This window comes from Guyanagaster necrorhizus (assembly GCF_019112545.1).
Source record: "Guyanagaster necrorhizus MCA 3950 unplaced genomic scaffold BT62scaffold_55, whole genome shotgun sequence".
NCBI classification, from domain to species: domain Eukaryota; kingdom Fungi; phylum Basidiomycota; class Agaricomycetes; order Agaricales; family Physalacriaceae; genus Guyanagaster; species Guyanagaster necrorhizus.
Window position 1 is genome coordinate 71,167 of NW_025064934.1, and position 19,841 is coordinate 91,007.

At 48.7% G+C, this 19,841-nt stretch overlaps 6 protein-coding genes across 6 annotated transcripts; 3 read left to right on the forward strand and 3 right to left on the reverse strand.

The window, feature by feature from the left end:
* Positions 1–147: 147 nt before the first annotated feature.
* BT62DRAFT_1013098 (branched-chain amino acid aminotransferase II) lies at positions 148–1,510 on the reverse strand (the record flags this gene model as incomplete). Its single annotated transcript, XM_043178015.1, has 5 exons — positions 148–918; positions 975–1,067; positions 1,123–1,266; positions 1,322–1,396; positions 1,445–1,510. The coding sequence occupies 5 exons, from the start codon at positions 1,508–1,510 to the stop codon at positions 148–150; spliced, it is 1,149 nt and encodes a 382-aa protein (XP_043033560.1).
* A 1,715-nt stretch (positions 1,511–3,225) lies between these two features.
* On the forward strand, positions 3,226–4,592 carry BT62DRAFT_642412 (uncharacterized protein). The gene has a single exon (XM_043181735.1). It carries the CDS (start codon positions 3,471–3,473, stop codon positions 4,497–4,499), a length of 1,029 nt encoding a protein of 342 aa, XP_043033561.1. The 5' UTR covers positions 3,226–3,470; the 3' UTR covers positions 4,500–4,592.
* A 984-nt stretch (positions 4,593–5,576) lies between these two features.
* On the reverse strand, positions 5,577–7,677 carry BT62DRAFT_957370 (Pkinase-domain-containing protein). The gene is made up of 12 exons (XM_043188407.1): positions 7,609–7,677; positions 7,521–7,563; positions 7,213–7,466; positions 7,097–7,161; positions 6,854–7,036; positions 6,717–6,798; positions 6,555–6,662; positions 6,417–6,498; positions 6,256–6,366; positions 6,120–6,201; positions 5,794–6,063; positions 5,577–5,743 (listed from the first exon to the last, which is right to left on the reverse strand). Exons 1-12 carry the CDS (start codon positions 7,637–7,639, stop codon positions 5,663–5,665), a joined length of 1,392 nt encoding a protein of 463 aa, XP_043033562.1. The 5' UTR covers positions 7,640–7,677; the 3' UTR covers positions 5,577–5,662.
* A 162-nt stretch (positions 7,678–7,839) lies between these two features.
* BT62DRAFT_938396 (cytochrome P450) lies at positions 7,840–10,645 on the forward strand. The gene is made up of 14 exons (XM_043187535.1): positions 7,840–7,999; positions 8,055–8,246; positions 8,304–8,401; positions 8,459–8,550; positions 8,622–8,665; positions 8,725–8,822; positions 8,884–9,053; positions 9,108–9,340; positions 9,399–9,465; positions 9,517–9,723; positions 9,783–9,812; positions 9,877–10,098; positions 10,165–10,197; positions 10,263–10,645. The coding sequence occupies exons 2-14, from the start codon at positions 8,120–8,122 to the stop codon at positions 10,453–10,455; spliced, it is 1,614 nt and encodes a 537-aa protein (XP_043033563.1). The 5' UTR covers positions 7,840–7,999; positions 8,055–8,119; the 3' UTR covers positions 10,456–10,645.
* A 1,486-nt stretch (positions 10,646–12,131) lies between these two features.
* Positions 12,132–18,512, forward strand: BT62DRAFT_957377 (Serine/threonine-protein kinase; the record flags this gene model as incomplete). Its single annotated transcript, XM_043188408.1, has 29 exons — positions 12,132–12,242; positions 12,278–12,357; positions 12,409–12,553; positions 12,605–12,712; positions 12,764–13,016; positions 13,067–13,180; positions 13,231–13,439; positions 13,495–13,558; positions 13,614–13,779; positions 13,831–13,976; positions 14,028–14,174; positions 14,221–14,339; positions 14,395–14,458; positions 14,520–15,022; positions 15,081–15,170; positions 15,227–15,263; positions 15,319–15,339; positions 15,391–15,486; positions 15,546–15,637; positions 15,722–15,851; positions 15,904–16,026; positions 16,086–16,449; positions 16,508–16,683; positions 16,740–16,901; positions 16,951–17,194; positions 17,243–17,584; positions 17,642–17,727; positions 17,778–17,993; positions 18,052–18,512. 29 exons carry the CDS (start codon positions 12,132–12,134, stop codon positions 18,324–18,326), a joined length of 4,683 nt encoding a protein of 1,560 aa, XP_043033564.1. The 3' UTR covers positions 18,327–18,512.
* BT62DRAFT_976242 (uncharacterized protein) lies at positions 18,283–19,749 on the reverse strand. The gene is made up of 3 exons (XM_043189222.1): positions 19,678–19,749; positions 19,562–19,622; positions 18,283–19,505 (listed from the first exon to the last, which is right to left on the reverse strand). The coding sequence occupies exon 3, from the start codon at positions 19,481–19,483 to the stop codon at positions 18,479–18,481; it is 1,005 nt and encodes a 334-aa protein (XP_043033565.1). The 5' UTR covers positions 19,484–19,505; positions 19,562–19,622; positions 19,678–19,749; the 3' UTR covers positions 18,283–18,478.
* Between the last annotated feature and the right edge of the window lie 92 nt (positions 19,750–19,841).

Here is a 19,841-nt window from a genome sequence, read left to right on the forward strand (position 1 = left end):
GGCCATGCTTCAAATTATCGCACAATGTAGAGTAAAAATGCACAGCTTACCATTAGGGCTGGAATCAATCCCTCCTAGTGCATTTCTGCAGGCCTCTTTCCAATCAATGCAGAAACGTATCATTCAGCACGATGAGCCTAGTAAATTTCAATCATCGTCGCAAATAACGCTCCAGTCCTCGAACTCTACTCTCCCTTCTTGAATTTCCAGCAGACTCTTCTTCATTGCATCTGCAACAGGGGTTGGTCCCGGCAACACCAAATCTCCCTCTCCACCTTCAAGCCCAATCCTCCCAACCGATGCCACAATAATCGCCGTGCCCATCAAAAACACCTCTGACAATCTCCTTTGGGCACTCAGTGCTTTCAACTCTGTCATCGTCACCTTCCTTTCCGCTACCTGCGTTCCCCTTTTCTGCAAAAGCTCCATCACCGACATCCTCGTCACTCCAGGAAGAATAGTTCCGTCGAGTTCGGGGGTAACGACATCGACTCCATCCCCGGCCTCCCTTTTGATAACAACAAACACATTCATGACTCCAGCTTCCGAGACCACATCATCCAGAACCCACAAGATCTGGTCATACCCCTTCTTCGCTGCGACACGTTGAGGGAGTAATCCAGGGGTATAGTTGAGCCCTAGTTTGTGCCCTCCAGTTCCACCGGGCCACGCGCGCACACTGTCGCTGACGGCGAGGAGCGACACGGGCTTTGCAGGAGTCTGTCTGAAGAAGGGTCCCACAGGAGTGACGAGAACATACAGCAGAGCGTGATCAGAGGGTGCTAATCCTAGGGCCGCTCGCGTACCGATGATGGTGGGTCTGATGTAGAGACTGTATCCTTCAAGGGCGGGTATCCAGCGTTTCTCGACCGAAACGAGGCGCTTTATGAGCGTCAAGACCGCATTTTCATTGAATGGCTAACACCGGTGTCTGTTAGAATGGCTGGAGATCGTCGACGATGCGAAAAACGTACGGGGAGTGCGCAACGTCCGGCGGACCGTGCTAGGCGCGCCATGTTCTTTTCGGGTCTGAAGAGCCGGGCCTTCCCGTCTGGACCTATGTACGCCTATCACATAAGTGCGAGGTTAGTTAACGGATAACAAGGAGTGCTTGGATTCCACCTTCATGCCTTCAAAGACGCTGGTGCAGTACTGAAAACAAGAGCTCATCGGGTCCAACGACAGTGGAGCGTAAGGCTTGATTTCGGGCGCAGACCATCCCGTTGAAGGGTCGAAACTCACGACGAGCATATGGTCCGTAGACACCTAACAAAAGACGATGAGAAGCAGGATCATCGTAAAATCGAACCCAGCGCCATACCGATCCGAACACCAGCGATTCCGGTGCAGGCATAGGCTTGAGAGAATTAGCGAGCGTGATAGTGAGCTTTGACGCCTAGTGACAGTTAGAACAATCTAACGGTAGAGATCAAGGCTGGCATACATCGAGGTCTGGGACACGAGAAATGCCTTCCAAGGACCCATTTTGTAGAGATTTCCAGGCGGCCATGATGTCTTGCAGTCAGGAAGAGAGATGATGGTAGGCTTTAAGTATACCAGTCGTCGAGTCATTCTTCGAGTCATCCGTCGAGTCACTGATGGGAACTGTCGGACTTATCGGGCACCAAAAGGACGACGTTTCAGCCCAGATCATTTTGGATTGATGTGTCAGTGTCGTTATCAGGTCTGTTAACGGTCTACTACCAGCCACAGCTTTGATGTTATAAAAGTCGCACATTTGCGAGGGTTGCCCGCTTGAGTCTGTATGACAGCTAGAGCTTTACCGTCCTCTTAGTGCAACATCTTTATTGGAAGCAGAGTGCAACTTGCTGAATAGGACAAGCCATCGTGCTTTATGATCAACATTTCCCGAGGAGCTCGTAGACTAGGTAAGACCAGTGCTTGCATCGTGTTTGGTTCAGAGGCTGTTGTCTTTACCCACAACCGGCATTTCCCGAGAAAACTCTGCCGGGAACACTTTATGGAAGCTCTGGCAAGTTCAGCACTCAGCCTGGAAAATAGCGAATAATCTTGCGCACCCTCGAAAATGCCCGATGTTCAGAGTAACAAATAGCACCTTTTGTGGTGTTTCTGTTCTCTTTGTCATTTCAGCAACTTAGCTCTGGATAGTCGTCTCTTCGTCAAATGTTTGGTAGCCTCTGTCCTATGGAGTCCGCCTGTCCAATTCATTATTCTACGATATACAACGGTGATACGCAGATCTTGCTCATACCTTCGATCGAGGAATAATCGGCGGCCCTCAAATTTAATTCTCAAAAGATTTGGCAATCAAGAGGCTGCTAGAAATTAGAATACGATTCTCAACTGCGTCAGGTTTTGTGTGCTTCGCCCAGAAGTGTGCAATTTTTCGGAAGGTTCAGATGGACCAAAAGAAAATCACTGTTCCCGCCGCGCTAAAATTCTTGTTTCGTCTTCCTGCAAGATAGGCAGTGGCGTTCAAACACGGATATTACCTAACTTCCATTCGAGCAGACCCACGAAGTAGTCCTGCGCTCAAAAGGATCCGGCTGTACCCTGGAGACGACATGTCCTATTATGAGTATGTTATCTTGTGTATATATTCTCTGAGAGGAGGCTGACATGCAACTCTATCTTTCGTATGGCTGCGAAGATCATGTCTATCGCAATAGCATTGCATCCAAGCCTCTAGCTCAAGTGCATCCCATAGCCTTACGGGTAAGACCATTATACCAAGATTCTCCTGACATCAGACCTCATGTAGGCATCGAGGAGTGGCGCGGCTCGGGTCTTCTGCATTTTTGCAACACTCTCTACTCGCTCCCGTTTCTGAAATGGAGAAATACCACATCATGGGATCACGTCGATCGTCTCGCCTGCAAGGTTGCCTCATGTTGTAGTAAGATAATCCGGCATCCTGCGGATACAATCCCGTGTGGTGGGCTCATATGTCAGTTTTGTGCATCAACGCTGGCTCGGAAATTACGTTCCTGCACGTGAGTGTATGGCTCTTATCGTAGGACTGCTCAATCACCAACGTGTAGGTTCACGAGTCGTATTTCTGTTAACCGACGGCTTCATTATCAGATACATCAGATCGTCGGTGTCGTTTCCTTCACAGCGCAGTAGGTTACTCCGACTATTTACATCTCCTCACATTTTCTTGCGTACAGAAATGGAGCAGATACCGTATCGATCATGCGATTCCATTCGGATGATATATCAGATGACTACTCCACCTACACTGACTTGATGCTCCGCTAGATCTGCTACCGGTCGTTTCAGAATAATTGCGGCGCCAGCGATACCACGCGACCATCAACAAAATTTGTAAAGGATACTGAAGAACGGTAGGACTGTGGATTCATCCTTTTCGCGCGCGGATACCGCGAGGCTGAAGGAAAGATGCCTTACCTACGTTGAGACATATAATGCGGACATTACATTCCTCTACTTAAGCGCTCTTCTCATAGTGGTCTTTCCAGCTGGCTATGGTATCAGGCAAACGTGTTCACTGGGACGATTCAATAGCAGACAAGCGTGCCGATGGGGATGGAGCGAAAAAGTTTCTCTCTAGCCGTCCCACAGCCATCCTATCCTCCACGGATGCTACGCCTCTTCGACGGGTTCCGATTCCCTCCACGACTTCGTTTATTCATCCTTCGCCGATTTCGTCCCAACAACAACAACCGATTCTCTCTCAATTTCCTGCAGCTAATTCTACCATCGCGGCGGTTACCCCACCTACTCGAAATGTTCTGGCTCCCTCTATTCCCGCATATGATCGAGCACCGCCAGCTCTGTTACAACACGGCACCTCTTCATATAATAGGACACACCCCTCTTCGGCTAATAATCCGTCGTCTCACCGTCAACGGGCTAATTCCTTACCAGTTGTTTATCATACTGGTCCAGCGCCGCCTCATCCTCATACACTACCATTTTCCATAACCACACTATCCCGGCCCCAAATCCCACCCATGGCGCCCCACCCGTTCTCAAATTATCCTTACCAGCTACCGCCTCAGAAGTCCCTGTTAGCGCTAGCGCCCAGTTCCCCGTACAACAATGCACCTCCAAATAGCTTAAAGCAGACATCACACTCGCCGCGGAGGCTCTCGATCCATAGATCTCTCCGCTTAGGAACATGCGAGCCTGTCGATTTCTTCGCGCCCCAGCGTGTCCGTCATGCCTGCGCATCGGAGCCGGCCTGCCAGCCTCCCCTTCCCCGTCTTTTCGTCCTCGTCGACACCGGCGTGGTCCGGTTCAATATCGAGGTGCTGCACCAGTATCAGGACCAGGGACTGGGCTCCGTCACGGTGGATGACGTGCTCGCGAGGGTGCGGAAGGTGTTGAGGGAGAGACTCGATCCGCAGACGCTTGGAGGTCCGTATGAGTGCGTAGAGGGACGGAGGAGTAGTAGTTTTACGACGGTCTGTGTGGGATTTACTGTGAGGGAAGACAAGGGGCAGGAGAAGTGGAAGATGCATTTGAGTAGGGTGGATGCGTTTACGAGGTGACGAACGAGACTGGTGCTCGATGTTGCGGATGTTCGATTCCACATTGTGTAATATAATAATACAGTGCTGCCGGAAAAGCCTGTTATTTTTCCAACCAGCATCGGCAAGGAAGCGCTTTTGGAGATTAACACAATGATTAATTATCATGAGCGCGAGAGTCAGAGAGTCAAATGAACAAACCGGTTCGAGGTGATAGCGTCGGGTAGCTGAATCATATCATGGGTCTCGACGTATGAAAAAATGAGATGTTGACAACAATGCTCGAGAATTACTACTATTTGTATAATGATCAAGATCCTCGTAGGCTAGGACACGTACAGCTGGATTTTTGACTCGAACAAACTGTGGGGAAGCCATTGTACTTTCTATCGGACATCCCATAAGCTTGGAAACACGGAGACCCGGCAATGCTTGGAACTTGACAGCATTCGTGGTCAATATCAAGGTTTTCCACTAGTATTCTCACAGACTCAGCACGTCGCGAGACTTGGGAAGCTGAGAGTCAGAAAAAGAAGGGATTAGGTTGAAAGAGGCTTACCTGGCCGTGTATATGAAAAGTTTAGTAAAGATATGACACGCATATGACGGCGAGTCGCAGACAAAAAGAGTCTGTCCAGTAAATTTATGTGCCTGTAAATTATATCGAGCAGCTAGCTGATCGGTAAAGTCGTGTATTGGAACTGATTCCATAGGTCCTCATCGGCCATTTTAATGTAATTTGTGTATTAATGCTTTTGCTCAAGGTGGTTGATCCACTCGTCTTGATAGCGCTCGGCGGTAGCAATAAGAGCGTCAATATCCACCATTAGCTTCTCCCAGTGCGCGTAAAGAAGGTCGAGGCAATATTATATATGTCAGCCTTTTGTTGACCCAGAGAGATGGTAGCACGCTTACAGTGCGAGAGCGTCCGGATATTTCTGAACGACCCTGCATCACTCGAGTCAGCTTCCTTGTTCGTCTGGCTATAGCAAGGCGGACGCAGTGTATAAAATCCTTTCAAGGGTACCTGCTTGGCCCCTTGCAAAATAGAAAATTCGGTACTGTACATCCTGAGTGTACTGATTCAAACCACAAGTTACATGAGGAACGCCAATAAATTTCATAAATGTTACAACGGCTATATCTTTGGTATCTCTTTCCCATCCACTAGTACTATAAAATCATCATTTTCGTAGAACATGGGGTTCTACAGATGGTGACATAATCAGGGCTTTCCAGAGCTGTCTCCACGATATCGGGTTCCCCTGAGGAATGATTAGCAAAGAATACGATGTCAGAGGAAGGTGACACTGACGACATCTCTCTGCATGACACAAAAGCTGCCCTCGCTTCCCCGATAAGTAAAACGTTCCACCAGCACCCAGCCTTTGAACATCTCCTTCCTACGATCACGACCCCCAATGCGAAGCCGAAGTATACCATCACTACTATCCAGGACCGGTTTACACTTGACCCCCAGACCCTCAAGACTTTCATGGATCAGCGTCAGAAGCAGAGAGAACCCAAGAGAAGCATAGAATCGCGTGAGGTAGGGTGTGTAGCGATTTCCGGACTGAGTTTGGGACTAGAAGGATATCAGCATGAGGGGGATCGTATAGTCCGCTTGGGGGGCCAACGCACGAATAGCATCAACGACTGTGTGAACTGCGAGCTGTGGCCGGCTGAGAACATCATATGATCTCCATCCGCATCCACTTCTTCTCTGAGAAAAGTGTGGGATCAGGCGTACACGTCAGTAGGAGAGGAAAAGGCTCACTCTGGTTGCGCAAAAGTTGGAGCAGCGAGATCAAGATCACCGCTATTTCTGAGCTTCTCAGTAAGTTTATCGGCTAGGGCCAATGCACCTCTCTGAGCGAGCTGACTAGACCTAAGTGGCTGTGAGTACGGCGCCTTTTGACAGACAGCCTGGCAAGCTACCTCATGCACCATGGATGCTGATAAATTTGTGATATCGACATCCTCTCTGCTGGATCTATACAAAGTAGACCAGTGAGGAGAGCTAAAATCCCCCTTCGTTTAGTTCGGTTCCATTTGATTGGCCAGCAAATCGCTTACACAGCGCATCGCCCCGGATGTGACACCACAGCGGGTCATCAAATATTTCGCCCTTTACGTAGCGAGCGAACTCTGTGCTGTTCACTGTGGGTTCATCCCAAGGGGTATCTAGTCATATCATTAACACTGGCACCGCAAGGCGAGATCATCAGTGAAACGTACTGCCCGCGAGAAGTGTGAAAAGAATGACACCCATACCCCATACATCAATGGGCTCGGCCTTATAAGGTGTGTCTAAAGCGAGCTTGGGAACCACATGAGGGGAAGACGGTAGGAGAAACAGTGATGTGCACACGTACTTCCGGAGCGACGTAAGGAAGGCTTCCGCACCGTTCAGTCAATGTTCGCGTCTTGCCGGATTCTTTGAGTTTATACACTGCGGATAGCCCAAAATCGGATATTTTGAGGGTTCCTGCAACGTCAAGAAGGAGATTTTCGGGTTTAAGGTCTCTGTGACATACACCTTGGTGGTGTATGTAGTCCTTTTTTTGATAGATGCACAATTCAATTCTTGACCACGAGAGAAAACTTAACGAACGCACCATGCCCGTAACTAATTGTTTGAAATAGAGATGAGCTACTTCATCTCCGACCCCAACATCGGGAGCTTTTCGTTCTTAATGAGCACACGAAAAGATGAGAAACAACTGACTCGTACCAATCTTATCGAAAAGATCGCCCCCTGCGGCAAGTTCGAGCAACATGTAGATTCCGGGATGATATAAATGCCTATGCTTGATCTCCACGACCACCGCATTATAAAATTCAAGCACATTATTGTGCTTTAAGGCAGCGTGGACACGCATTTCTTTGTCGATGGTCTTGCGCTCCTTGTCGGTTGTGGCATCTGTGAGAGAGATCACCTTGCATGCTGCCACTCTGTGTTCCTCAAAATTAACTGCACGAAATACGCTTTGGGCGTGTCAAAAGAAGAAATGAAATGTCAAAAGAAATGGAAGCACGCACGTCGAGAAGCCGCCTCCGCCGATTTGCTGCACGAGCTCGTGCCCTATGATCATCAGAGATTGGTCGATATAACTGATGTATAGCTTACCAGCTACTTTTGGATACTTCACTGCCGACATTGTGGGGCAGGAGGGGAGGAGAGCAAAGAAAGTGTTGAGTGTGGTAAACAGAAAAACGAACGCGACGCGTCGCTAATTATTTTGTCACGTGCAAATACGGAACATCGGTCCGAACCCGAAGGTCCAGTCCAGACCTAAACGCTCCCACCCCCGGGGGCCGGAAAAGAGGCCGATAATTAGGTGAGTTCGGATGCTGATCTAGAACATGCATCAGTACTTTTCAATGTGTTTTCGGTATTCGTTCGACTTGGGGATATCCCCCCCTGCTGTCGAGACCTCATTGGAATGATGGATCCGAAGCATCGCTTGATCTTATGATCATGACCTTGCCGGCGCTTTGATTTTTCCAGCTACACCACAGTATGTATCTCCAAATTACCCGCAGAAGCCGCTATTAAGATAAGCTCGGGTTCAGTCTGCCGGTGTGCCAGCAGAAGGGGTATATAACTCGAAACCAACGATGAATCTGCCACTCGAGTTATGTCCCTCCTCTCTTATCTCGCACTAGGTTACGCCCTCTACCTCGTAATACGCCTCACTTACTCCTTCCTCAAAAAATCACCTTTTCAACATATAAATGGACCTCCGGCAGTGTCCTGGTTCATGGGTAAGCACCATCCACTCTCTTCTCTGACAACCACCGGTTTGAGGGGAAAATCTACAGGTAATCTAAGCCAGCTCTTCAATGCGAAAGGTCTCCCGTTCCATCAAAAAATTGTTGATGAATACGGAGGTATGATCAAAGTTCACGGTTTTTTCGGGGTCGGTCATTTGTTCCGGCCTATCCAATTTAATCTAAAATCTGATACGTTCATTCAGGACGAGCAATTGTACATCTCAGATCCCAAGGCACTTCAGAGTGTTCTTATTAAAGACCAAGACGCCTTCGAAGAGACAGCTGTGTTCATCGAGTGTGTCATCCTTTGATAGACGCTTTGATCCTACGCGTCTAATTTCTGATATTTCTGACATGACTCATCAGAACGAACAAGGTCATCTTCGGACCTGGCCTTGTTGCTACTACAGGTGAGTAGCCCATAATGCGACCCCCAACTCCCAGATCCTTATCTTCCCGCTCGTCCCAGGGGACCAGCACAAACGACAGAGAAAGCTGGTCAACCCTGTGTTTTCCGTGGCACAGCTGAAAGAATTGATGCCAGTATTCTACAGAATATCCGATAGGGTGGGTAGAGTCCTCCCTCCACTCCTCTCCATGAGTTGACTCAATGCTCTCGTTTATCTAGCTAGCGGACGCCATGGAGACAGAGCATGGAGAGAACCCCGTCCTGGACATGTCTGAGTGGATGTCACGCGTCGCATTGGAGATGATCGGGCAAACGATCTTAGGCTATAGCTTCGATCCCCTCAGCTCTCGAGTGAATAATCCATACACGTCGGCCATCAAGGAACTCATGTGGGTCAATCTTCACATTGGACCTTCTTTTCTCTAATACTGGCTGCGCCGTAGACCGACGATCTTCTCCCTTTCCCTGATTCGGCAGTTCGCCCCGTTCCTGTCGAGGTTGGGGAGTCCGAGTTTCAGAAGATGGTTAGTGGAATGGACGCCGAATCAGGCGGTGCAGAAGGTGAAGAGCATTAGTGATGTAATGCATGACACGGCGAGGGAAATTTTAATGGTGAAAAGGGAAGAACTTGGGCGAGAGAAAGCCAAGAGTAACAGAGATATTATCAGTGTTCTATGTGAGCCCTTTTTCCCCATGCCCTTTTCTAATTACTCAGAGATGACTTTTCTCTGTAGTACAAGCCAATGAGAATGCTACTGAGGATGCTAAGATGAGCGAGAACGAGCTCACGGGTCAGATGACGTTCGTTTAGCTTTTTGTTGCACAGTGTGTATTTAAAAACGAGCTGTGCAGGGTCCTCATTTTCGGAGCGCAAGATACGACCTCGAGTGCCCTTTCGCGAATTCTCCATCTCCTTTCCGTCAGGCCAGATATCCAGGACAAGATTCGTGAAGAGCTACATACGGCTCTGCAGGCCAAGCAAAGTGGCGGAAGGCTCGAGTACGATGAGATAAGTGAGCTTCCTTGGTTGGATGCCGTGATCAAAGAGACACTTAGATTGTATGTTCGTTTTCTGCTTTTCATTGTCCTTGCGTCGGCTCACGCGGTACCTTTTTAAGATACCCTCCTGTACCTTTTGTTCGTCGCACGTACGTTACCGTTCGTGCAGTAACATCTATTCAGCAATTGATGCTGATTATTCTCGCCCTGCAGTGCTATCAAAGAACGTTCACTGACGTACTCTCCGGACGTGCACGATCTGGACTCTTCTGCTTCCGTTAGTGTTCCCGTAGGGACAACATTGTTTGTGGGTATCGCTGGTGCGAACAGACTTGAAAGTATATGGGGTCCGGACGCCAAGTCGTGGAAGCCGGAACGGTGGGTCAACGAGCAAGCACCTGGTAGGCGCGTGTTGCCCGGGATTTATGCTGGCATGTGGGTGTATATTTATGCGCCAACTTTTATTGCTTCCGATTACTCATGGCTACGCTTTCTTTGCAGGCTGTCGTTCCTCGGAGGCGGCCGATCGTGCATGTATGTTCAAGAGAGATATTTATCCGTTCTCAACGCCTGATTGACATTTTATACTTTTTTTCTAGCGGTTATAGATTCGCGCAGATAGAGATGAAGGTTCTGTTGGCGACGCTTGTTCTCAGGTTTCGGTTTTCTTTGACCGATGATGTTGTTGTGTGGAACCTTTCGCAGATTATTTCTCCGTCAGTAGTGACGAAAGGAGGCGAAGGGCAGAACGTGGAGCGGAAGGGGATGCCTCTCAGGGTGGAGGTGTTGTAATCGAGAAAAGAGAGGCATGGCCAGTAGAAGACCCCTTCCCATTGGTCTTCGTGGGAGATAAAGTCATAGAGTAGGATAACGACTCTGGATATTCATGGTCATCTATGTTAGCTGTGATCTTGTTGTAGCGAGTGGTACATAGTCTGTGGTTACATTTGTGTATCACCTTAACGAGCTAGTTCATTGGAGATCCTAACAACCCGAGGTGGGTGAGAGGAGAATTCCTTATGATCAGCTGGAATCCTTGGGGGTGAGGCGAAATGGTACTGAAACGACAACCCGTCTTCTCTTTGCCTTTTTTCAGCTACTAGAGTATCTTTTGTCCTTTCTCGTTGTCCCTGGTGTGGGTTGGCAGGTGGAAGCAAGACTTTTCTAGTTGGAAAAGGCGGGGAAAGCAGCGAGCTGAACAACTATGGTCTGTTCAGTGCTACAGGCTGTACGGTAAAGGGAACGACAAGGCCACGTGTTACTCCAATCGTGCCTGAATTCGCGCGATCCCATACCAACCTTCGTTCCGCTTTCAGAGCAGATGGGCTGCGGAAAGGCTAGGAGCATCTGGTATTCCATGGCCATCCCTACACAACAGCCAATGTAATAATGTCCAAATATTCAGTTTACGAAAGCAGAATATTTGGAGATGGAGTTTTCGGAGTTTAGCGGATGCACGAGGTGTATGTATCAAGGGCCGTGTCGCTACTCAACGCCGCAGACTATGGTCGTTCTATAGTAGCTGACCTGTGTTCCTGGTGCGAAATAGCAGACCGATGTTATGTTGTATTGGAAGTTGTGTTGCTAAAACAATTAACAGCTGCCAGGCCACAAAAAGTCATCCAAAAATTCAACGAATGTCAAGGAAGGTGAAAGAGGAAATTGTTCAAGACGCCGGCAGGCAGACTGGGCGCAGGCATGTTCCCTGTGTCTCTTTGATGCTTTGGACTGAAGACTGCCAAATGAGGATTGTGGGATTACGTCTTAAGCGCGTCATAAGCTTCAAGACCAGGGAGAGCTGGATTTACGGTATGGGTGTAGCATACGTTCCGAATCTCTGCGAAGCACACAACTTGTTGAAAGATGAAGGGGATCTAGGACTCGGCAGCCCAGTCAGTTGATGGCGCTTCTTGGCAACAGGGATCAGATTCTATCAATGGTCTGTTCCGTGCAGGACTGATCTAAATTTCTAGGCGCAGCCGCAAGGAATATAATGGGTGGCGTCTAGGAACGTTTTTGGCCTCGTGTCGATCCACGTTTTAAATCTTGGAACGAATCTTGATGAAATTCATCAATAATAGCAACACTCTTGATGTGGGCGTATTATCCTTGCGTCTACGGCTCGATTGGGATTGCCGCTGCCAGATGGCCCGGGATTTTGAGCGCCTGTTTTATGCAGTGATGTCGTACGATTTTAGTTCATGGAGGGAGGAGATACCAAAGCATATATTCTGAGGAGTAACTGTTAGGCCGGGAGCAGTGCCTCGAGGCGAAGGAATAAGGCAAGAGAACCAAAACAAGCATGTTTACATAAGCCATCAGTTGAGTCCAAATGCGTCACCTCATGACCCGCTTTCATTATACTTACCACCATCACCAAACCAACGTAGTCGTAGAACCATGATGAACTGAGGTGCCGAGGTCCATTGGGCCCTCCCCTACTCAGTAACGTTGTCCCAACGTCCGACATGGAATCTACAGAGGAAGTACAGAAAAACGAACTCACCGCTCTGCAATCCATCTACGCCGAAGATTTTCAACTAATACCACCCTCGAAGGCCTGGAAAGTGAGTGGGTTGGTTTTTATGTCATTCTCTATACCAACATGTCGTAGGGCGCAGCCAGTTTACCAGAAATTTCTATTCGAGTACGCCATCCTGAGCGCGCGAATATTGGTTTTGGTTTAAATGTCAAGTGCGTGGAAAGTGCCATGCCATAATTCAGTCAATGAACTTATTCCTCCAGATTTCCGAAAACGTATCCTACCCTCACATATCCCAATTTTACTGTACAGAAACCACGCGGTTTGGATCATGATCAAATAATAAAGTTGACCCATGCCCTCCAGAATGAGGTCCGAGCATCACCACGGACTGAAATGGTATTCCAGGTACGTATATGAGCTTATCCTTCCTTCCCTAGTCACCAGTTAGTGCAACAGATTGTCACATTCTGCCAGGAATGGCTGAGCGACAACGTCGCAGCGCCTGCAGAAGTTATTGGGTCACTGGCAGTGCAGATGAGACAGCGAGCAGCGGAAGAAGAGCGAGTTGCGTTGCACATTACTTTCCCTAGAGCTTCCACTGATGTTAATCTCTAGGCCAGACAAGAAGAGGCGGAACGCGAGGCGAAGGAAAGGGAGCAACGACTAGACAGGTTGGCGCGAGAGTTTGATGCGGACGTTCAAAAGCAGCAGCAGTTAGCTCGAGAGCAGCACCGAACCCGTCAACGTGCCAATTCTGAGACTACCGAAGTCCCGTATTCCGATGACACCCCCACCGAAACGTTCGACGAGGACATTGAAATGAATGGTGTTCATTTCGATACCGTCAAGTTCTTCCATCCGCGAAAGAGTATCTTTTTTTAAATATATGGTCACTAAATCCAGCTGACTCCGTAAAAGGTTGTCTAGGCACTATCTACAGCGCAGATCCCGTATGCGATGACACTAACACTACCCTCCCACTTGAACTCCACGTTATCACTTTCGACTCCCACTATTATACGACAAACCAAGGTAGGCTGTCATGTCAAACCACCTTTCCCCTCTTTTTATGTTCTCTTCAGGCAGAAAAAAGGTCAAGCAAGTTGAAGAAGAAATAATCCGATTAAAATCTGTCCGCCACCCAAATGTCGTCAGGGTATTGGCTGTCAAATTGAATGCCCCACATTCGAGCGGGGCCCCGCAGCTGGTCATTTTGTCGGAACAGAGTCCAGCCCTTTCCCTGAAAGATGTGTTGAGTGACTGTGACTGCCTTAGGGAAGACCGAGTTTCGGTACGCGTCCTTTGATGCGGTCTGGCCCGTCCATTGTGTTCTTATCATCTTTCAGGACTACATTGTGCAAATCCTCGCTGGACTTAATGCTATTCATGTCTGTGACTTGGTGCATCGAGGTTAGTCGTTTTTACTCTGATGATTTAAGTTAAAGTCTGAGTTGTTGTAACGCAGGTATCAATGCGGCGTCTATCGGTCTGGCCACACAAAGTTGTCCTTCACAATCGAAGCTTATCAAGCTCAGCGAAGTCGGATATCACACGCGACTACTAGACTTACATCGATCCAACGCCTTCGCTTGCGTGAATCCTCCGGAAGAACGTATCATGCCAGAGGCTTGGTAAGTGTTTGTCCCTTTGAATCTGTGCAGACCTTACGCGAACCTTTCAAGGTTATCAAAGGACGCCAAGAACGAATCGCTATTGTTATATACCCGTCAACGGGATATACATGCCGTTGGAGTCGTCCTTCTTCAGATGCTTCTGGGCCTTGATGTGACCGAGCGATTTGCTGACGTCCATACCGCCCTTCGGTCCTGTTAGAATACCCTTTTATTCTGCCGTGTCCTGTACTTATCTTTTCTCACAGCAGCCATACCACCGGCATTTCAGAGTCATGCGATGAACATGCTTGTCCCTCCTAAGAAGAGTCATATCAATTGTTTGACCCTTTTGGCTGATCTTGCTGAATCATCGCTGCATCGAACGCGCCGAAGTCTTTCAATATCTATGCCCGGTAAGTAGTACTCAACATTCCGTTTTCTTCGCTCACAGTCATTCAGAGCCCAAAACGCCGCTGCATGCATCTGTTTCGGGGTCACCTGAATTCGACTATTTTAGAGGACCAACGTACCGTCAGGCTAGCCGTTGGAAAGAAGATTGGGAAGAATTGGAGCTTTTGGTTAGTATTGACGCCTTCGACCGAGAAGCGAATCTGATCGACCACCTGTGTGTAGGGAAGGGGAGCCTTCGGCTCTGTAGTCAAAGCTCGTAATAGAATCGATAACCGTGTCTATGCCGGTTCGTTTCCGACCTGCTTCAATATTCGTTCCCCGTTCCCCTGACACATAATCAACTACAGTCAAGAAAGTTCGCTTACGAACCTTACAAAGCGATACAAAGATTTTCCGCGAGGTGAACGCTCTCAGTCGGCTGAGCCACCGCTTCATCGTGCGATACTATACTACCTGGGTCGAGACTGCCGAACCTACGTCGACTGGGGCGTCCGACGAGTCCGAGTCCGAGTCTGATTCCTATTCCCAGTCTAATGGCACCGAAAACGGCATGACCTCCGTTCCTTCGAGGATCCAATCGCGTGAGCCTAGTGGGCCGATTATATTCAATATGGATGATCTCGACGACTTGGGTGGAACATCGAAGGGGAGCTTCCCTAGTATACATTTCACGAGATCGTCGGAATCACAGGAGGATACGGACAGTGATAATGATACTCCGTTTGGGGGGCTGTTCAGGAAGGCGGGCGATGAGGATGGTGAAGGGTTGGGGACGTTGACGCCCACGTTGACTGTGCAGAGAACGTTATATATCCAGATGGAATTTGTAGAGAGGCAGACTTTGAAAGAGGTACGCTTGTTTCTTTTCTTTGGCAATGTCACGTTAGCTCATATCAGTATTTCTGTAGAGAGTCGATGAAGGTATATCAGAGTCCGAGGCGTGGCGGCTGTTTCAGCAAATCGTAGACGCACTGGTGCATATGTCGACTCTTGGTATCGTCAGTGCATCCATGGAGCGTTCTTGTGAAGGGTTCTCATACTTATGTCATCCTAGATTCATCGCGACATCAAACTGACTAATATCTTTATCGGTGAGTGTCTATCGTTTTCACCTTTTGAGATCAAGTTTTCATTCGCCTTTTGTAGATGCGAAAGGCGACTGCAAGGGTAAGTGGGTATTTGCATGGCGTCATAGACATCGTTGACGTTATTTCATAGTTGGTGACTTCGGTTTAGCCACGTCTAGTCTCGCGGCAGTGGATCCGTCAGATGTTTCACCGCGGATTGCTGCACAAGAAACCGATATGACATTAGGTAGGTCTGGTTATAAGGTCGAAGATTATAGTACGCTGACAACGCACTACCTGAAATAGAAGTCGGCACGCGCCTATATATTGCTCCGGAAGTCCAGTCGCGTCGAAGGAGGCCGACTAATCATACCAAGGCTGATATGTACAGTCTAGGGGTAAGCGTTCCCTCAGGTACCACATATCGGTTTTCTAACCTCTAAACTTTGCCTTGTCCTAATCGTTCATAATTGTGTCCTCAGGTCGTATTCTTCGAGATGAACTACTTCTTCACCACGGGCTCCGAACGTATTAGTGTCATTGAGGCGTTGAGGCGTCCCGAAATCATCTTTCCGGATTCGTGGGATTCTTTGAGGTTACCTCAGCGTGAAAGTATGCCACCACATGTCCATTTATTAGTATGGCACTGAACGCGTACCTATAGTTATAACCTGGTTGTTACAGCATGAGCCAGACGATCGGCCTACAGCATTGGAATTATCGCAAAGCCCATTATTACCCTCGAGACTCGAAGACGAATACTTCAAGGGTGCGCTGAAGATGATGAGTACGTGCCCGCCGTTCTTCCACTTCCATTCCTCTCATTAATTTCGTTTGATCGTGCAGCAAAGCCAGATTCTCCGCATCATCAAGCCGTCCTAGCTTCCTTGTTTCAGCAGCCTCCCCGACCGGTTCGAAGCTTTCTATACGATCATGAAGCTGAGCTGCCAGAACACGCCTCGCTTAACGGGATGGTTCAAGATCACCTCACTGCAATATTTAGGCTACGCGGGGCGGTTGATATGGAACCTCCATTATTGATGCCGATTACATCACCGGAGGACGACAAAGACCATGCGGTCTTTATTGACCGACACGGAGATATTGTGAAGCTGCCATCTAGTCTTCTCGTTACGTTTGCAAGACTTGCGGCTCGCGGAGGTATCACAAGGATCAAACGTTTCCATATCGCCGATGTGTATCGCCCCCAGTACGCCCCGCCCTGTTGTTGTAATCATCAACATCTAATACTCACGTTTTTCTTGTAGAGCGGTAGCTGGACATCCAAGACCTCATAAAGCGGCTGTGTTTGACATCATTACGCCTGATCTGATGTCAGGACCTGTGGCTGCAGGAGCTGAAATCCTTGCTGTTGCGAATAATTGCCTCGACACTTTCCCTAATCTTGCACAGATGTATGAGATTCATGTTTCTCATTCGAACAGTGTGTTCTCCTGAGACCTGCCCCTTCCCCCTGGTTGTCTCTAATCGTGATTTTAGTTGTCGATGCGGTCTTGGGCCGCTTACCTGCTGAGCATAAGAGCACGATTGTTGAAATCCTCAATCAGCCAAAGTCATCGACGTTTCAGAAGAGGGCACTGTTCTTGAAGAAGGGACTTCTGAGAAGCATTGCCGATGAACTGGAAGTTCTCAGCGATACGTGTGAGTCCCTTTGAGATATAACTTTTATATTATCTGATGAGAGGAACAGACGAGGATGTGGAACCGCTTCTTATGAGGCTTGATAAGCTCTCATCGCCTCTCCTGGACATGATACGGCCAGCAATCGAAGAAACCAAGAGGGTTGTGAAGACCGCTTCTCTCGCCGGTGTTTCGAGGCCGGTCAAGTTCTATCCGTTGATGGTGGGAAACCATCTCAAGGACTTCAAGCACGGCATTCTTGTAGAGGTTGTCAGACGAAGCAGGCGTATTGAACTTCTCGCAGCGGGTGGAAGGTAAATAGGTTCTCATTCCAATCTCTTTCTATTCTGACATCTTCGTAGATACGACAACCTGATCACGAAATTCTCCCCTCCCAAACCTACCGCAGAGTCGATTTATGCCGTTGGACTCCAGATCGCTATTGACAAGATCACTGCGGCTGTGGCATCGTTCCAAAGCTCCTCTGCCAAGTCTCTGCTCAAGGAGGCCAAGTCTTTTGGATACTGGAGTCCACGACGATGTGATGTGTATGTGATCTCTTATCATCCTGGATATCTTCAGGATCGATTGGGGCTTGCATCGTATCTGTGGAGACATAATATCAGCGCGGATATTATGTACGAATCCGCCATCACGAATGTCGAGACAAGTGTCACAGATACTTGCAAACGGGAAGGTATACTGTGAGTTCCAGGCGCTTTTCAACGTGGCCCGTTGTTGATCTTACCATCGATTTCCAGGTTCACTGTTAACCCAAGACCAAAGAGAGATCAGACCACTGGCGTCAAGGTCACGGCGATCTTTGGCAATTATAGCGATGAAGACAGTAAGAGGGTTCTTAACCGACTACACGTTTGTGTCTGACCACCTCGGCAGCATTGATACCTCGCCAGGAGCTCGTCGCGCATCTGCAAGAAGTTATTGCTGCCCAGAAGCGCGCAGATTTGGCAACGAGTGGAGCGACGACGTTCTTTGAAGGAAAGAACCTTTTGGCGAACAAAGAGACTACAACGTTGGACCTTCAGACTGTACTACCAGCCGAGACTGTGAAGAAGGGACTACGACGAAACAAACTTATCGTTCAGGACAAAGGTGTGACAATATGATTTTCCTTTGATGTTCTTTGGCTGATGTGTTCCCTCCTCGCCAGCTCATGAACTCGGAACGAAGATTCACCGAGCGTTTACGAGCAACATGCCCATGCTCGTAGTTGACATACCACCTGCCATGCTCGTCACGCTTACGAGGACCAATACGTGGATTACCAGCGACGAGGCATGGAAATTAATTTCTCCGGGGTTCAACAGCCATGTTTATGCTCAACAAGTACGCGACGCTGTTGCGAAGCGAAAGGAGGATGGATTTCCGTTCATACTTTTGTATGCAGCACGCGAAGAACGGGCTTTACTTCTTCAACTGCGCTAGTTCCTTTCTGATTTCAGTATCATCATCACCGTATTGCTCGACGTGGTCCGCCGTGGCCTCGTTATATATATCCTATACACCCACATCATTTTCTTGGGACTTTATGTAGTCGAAGTAGAAATTGTAGTATAATATGCGTTTGTATATATCCATCAAGCCCAACCTATTTTATAATATGCATACTCCACGGCCTCGTCTGAGATTCCATTCTCTGCATCGCAAATTACGGTTTCCCTTGAAAGTACGACTAGCTCGCCATCCCGAAACACTGATTCTACGGTGTTTGATTCTGTAGCAAAGGTCGGTCGGAGGGGTATGACAAGATGGAATACCGCTCCCTTGCGCAGAAACTTTCGGAGGCATGCTTGGATCCACACAGCATGCTGAGCGTCGTAAACAATATCTCCTCCCAGTACAACGTCAAAGGGTATATCCAGTGAACGGTCGTGATTGTCGCTGTCGGCCCAGTCCAAAAAGGTGGAACTGATGGCGACCGACGCAGGCTGAGCGAAATTATTCGCAATGTTGGCCTTGAGGTTGTCCAGAACCGACGGGTGGAAATCCGTGGCGACAATCGTGACACGTCCTTCGAGGAGCTTTCCAACGATGATGCTGACCAGGCCCGTCCCGGCGCCCAGTTCCAATACGCGCGTCCCCGGGTGCAAGCCGAACGCGAGGGGATCCTCCACGATGGCCTCAGCAAGCACGCACGCCCCGCCCCACGTCTGTGCGCCTACACTGCCGAAGTCCTGGTTCTCCAGTGGTGCGTCGGTCAGCCGCACTTGGATAGCACCGGGTGCAAAGACAAAGTCGCGGTGGATGACACCCGCTCCTGCCGTGCCAGAGCATATCGCTAGGAGCGCAGCCGCTTCTGCGATGAGAGCATCGTCATGATTTAGCTCTTCGGAGCAGAGCACGGCCTGCGAGACGAGGGCTGTGAGCCATCGGATGGCGTACGAGCGCTCGAAGGGATCGGAGCGCCACTCGTCGAGGACGGCGACTGTTTGGAGGTCTGAGCGACGCCGCTTTGATCCTCGTACTGGAGGGTTGTATATCGAGCGGAGGTATAATAGACATTCCAGGAGCTCTTGGGGGGAATTGTATGGAATTTTCTTGATGGGGGGGAGGCGTGTGGTAGGGGGTATTATGAAAGACATGATTTTATGTGTTTAGAGGGTGCTATGGTCAATATAAGTAACGAGGGGAAAAGCGGAAACGTTGTGTACGATACATACTTTTGAGAAAAAAGGGTTGAGCGGTGAGCTGTTTGGAGGAGATTGAGAGAATTATTGATCACTATACAGAGAGGAAGTCAGATAAAGATTAAGAAATCCAAAAGTGTATGTATTACTTGCGTGGATGTTAGCACAACAGCATCTTGAGTAGGAGCAAGAATTCACAAAGATGAATGCTATAGTCAAGAATTTGTCCTTATTTACTTTCAAGCCCGACAACGTTTTACCCGCTCCACCTCAATGAAATGGTGGATGGTTTCACTTCGACGATATCGGCTGC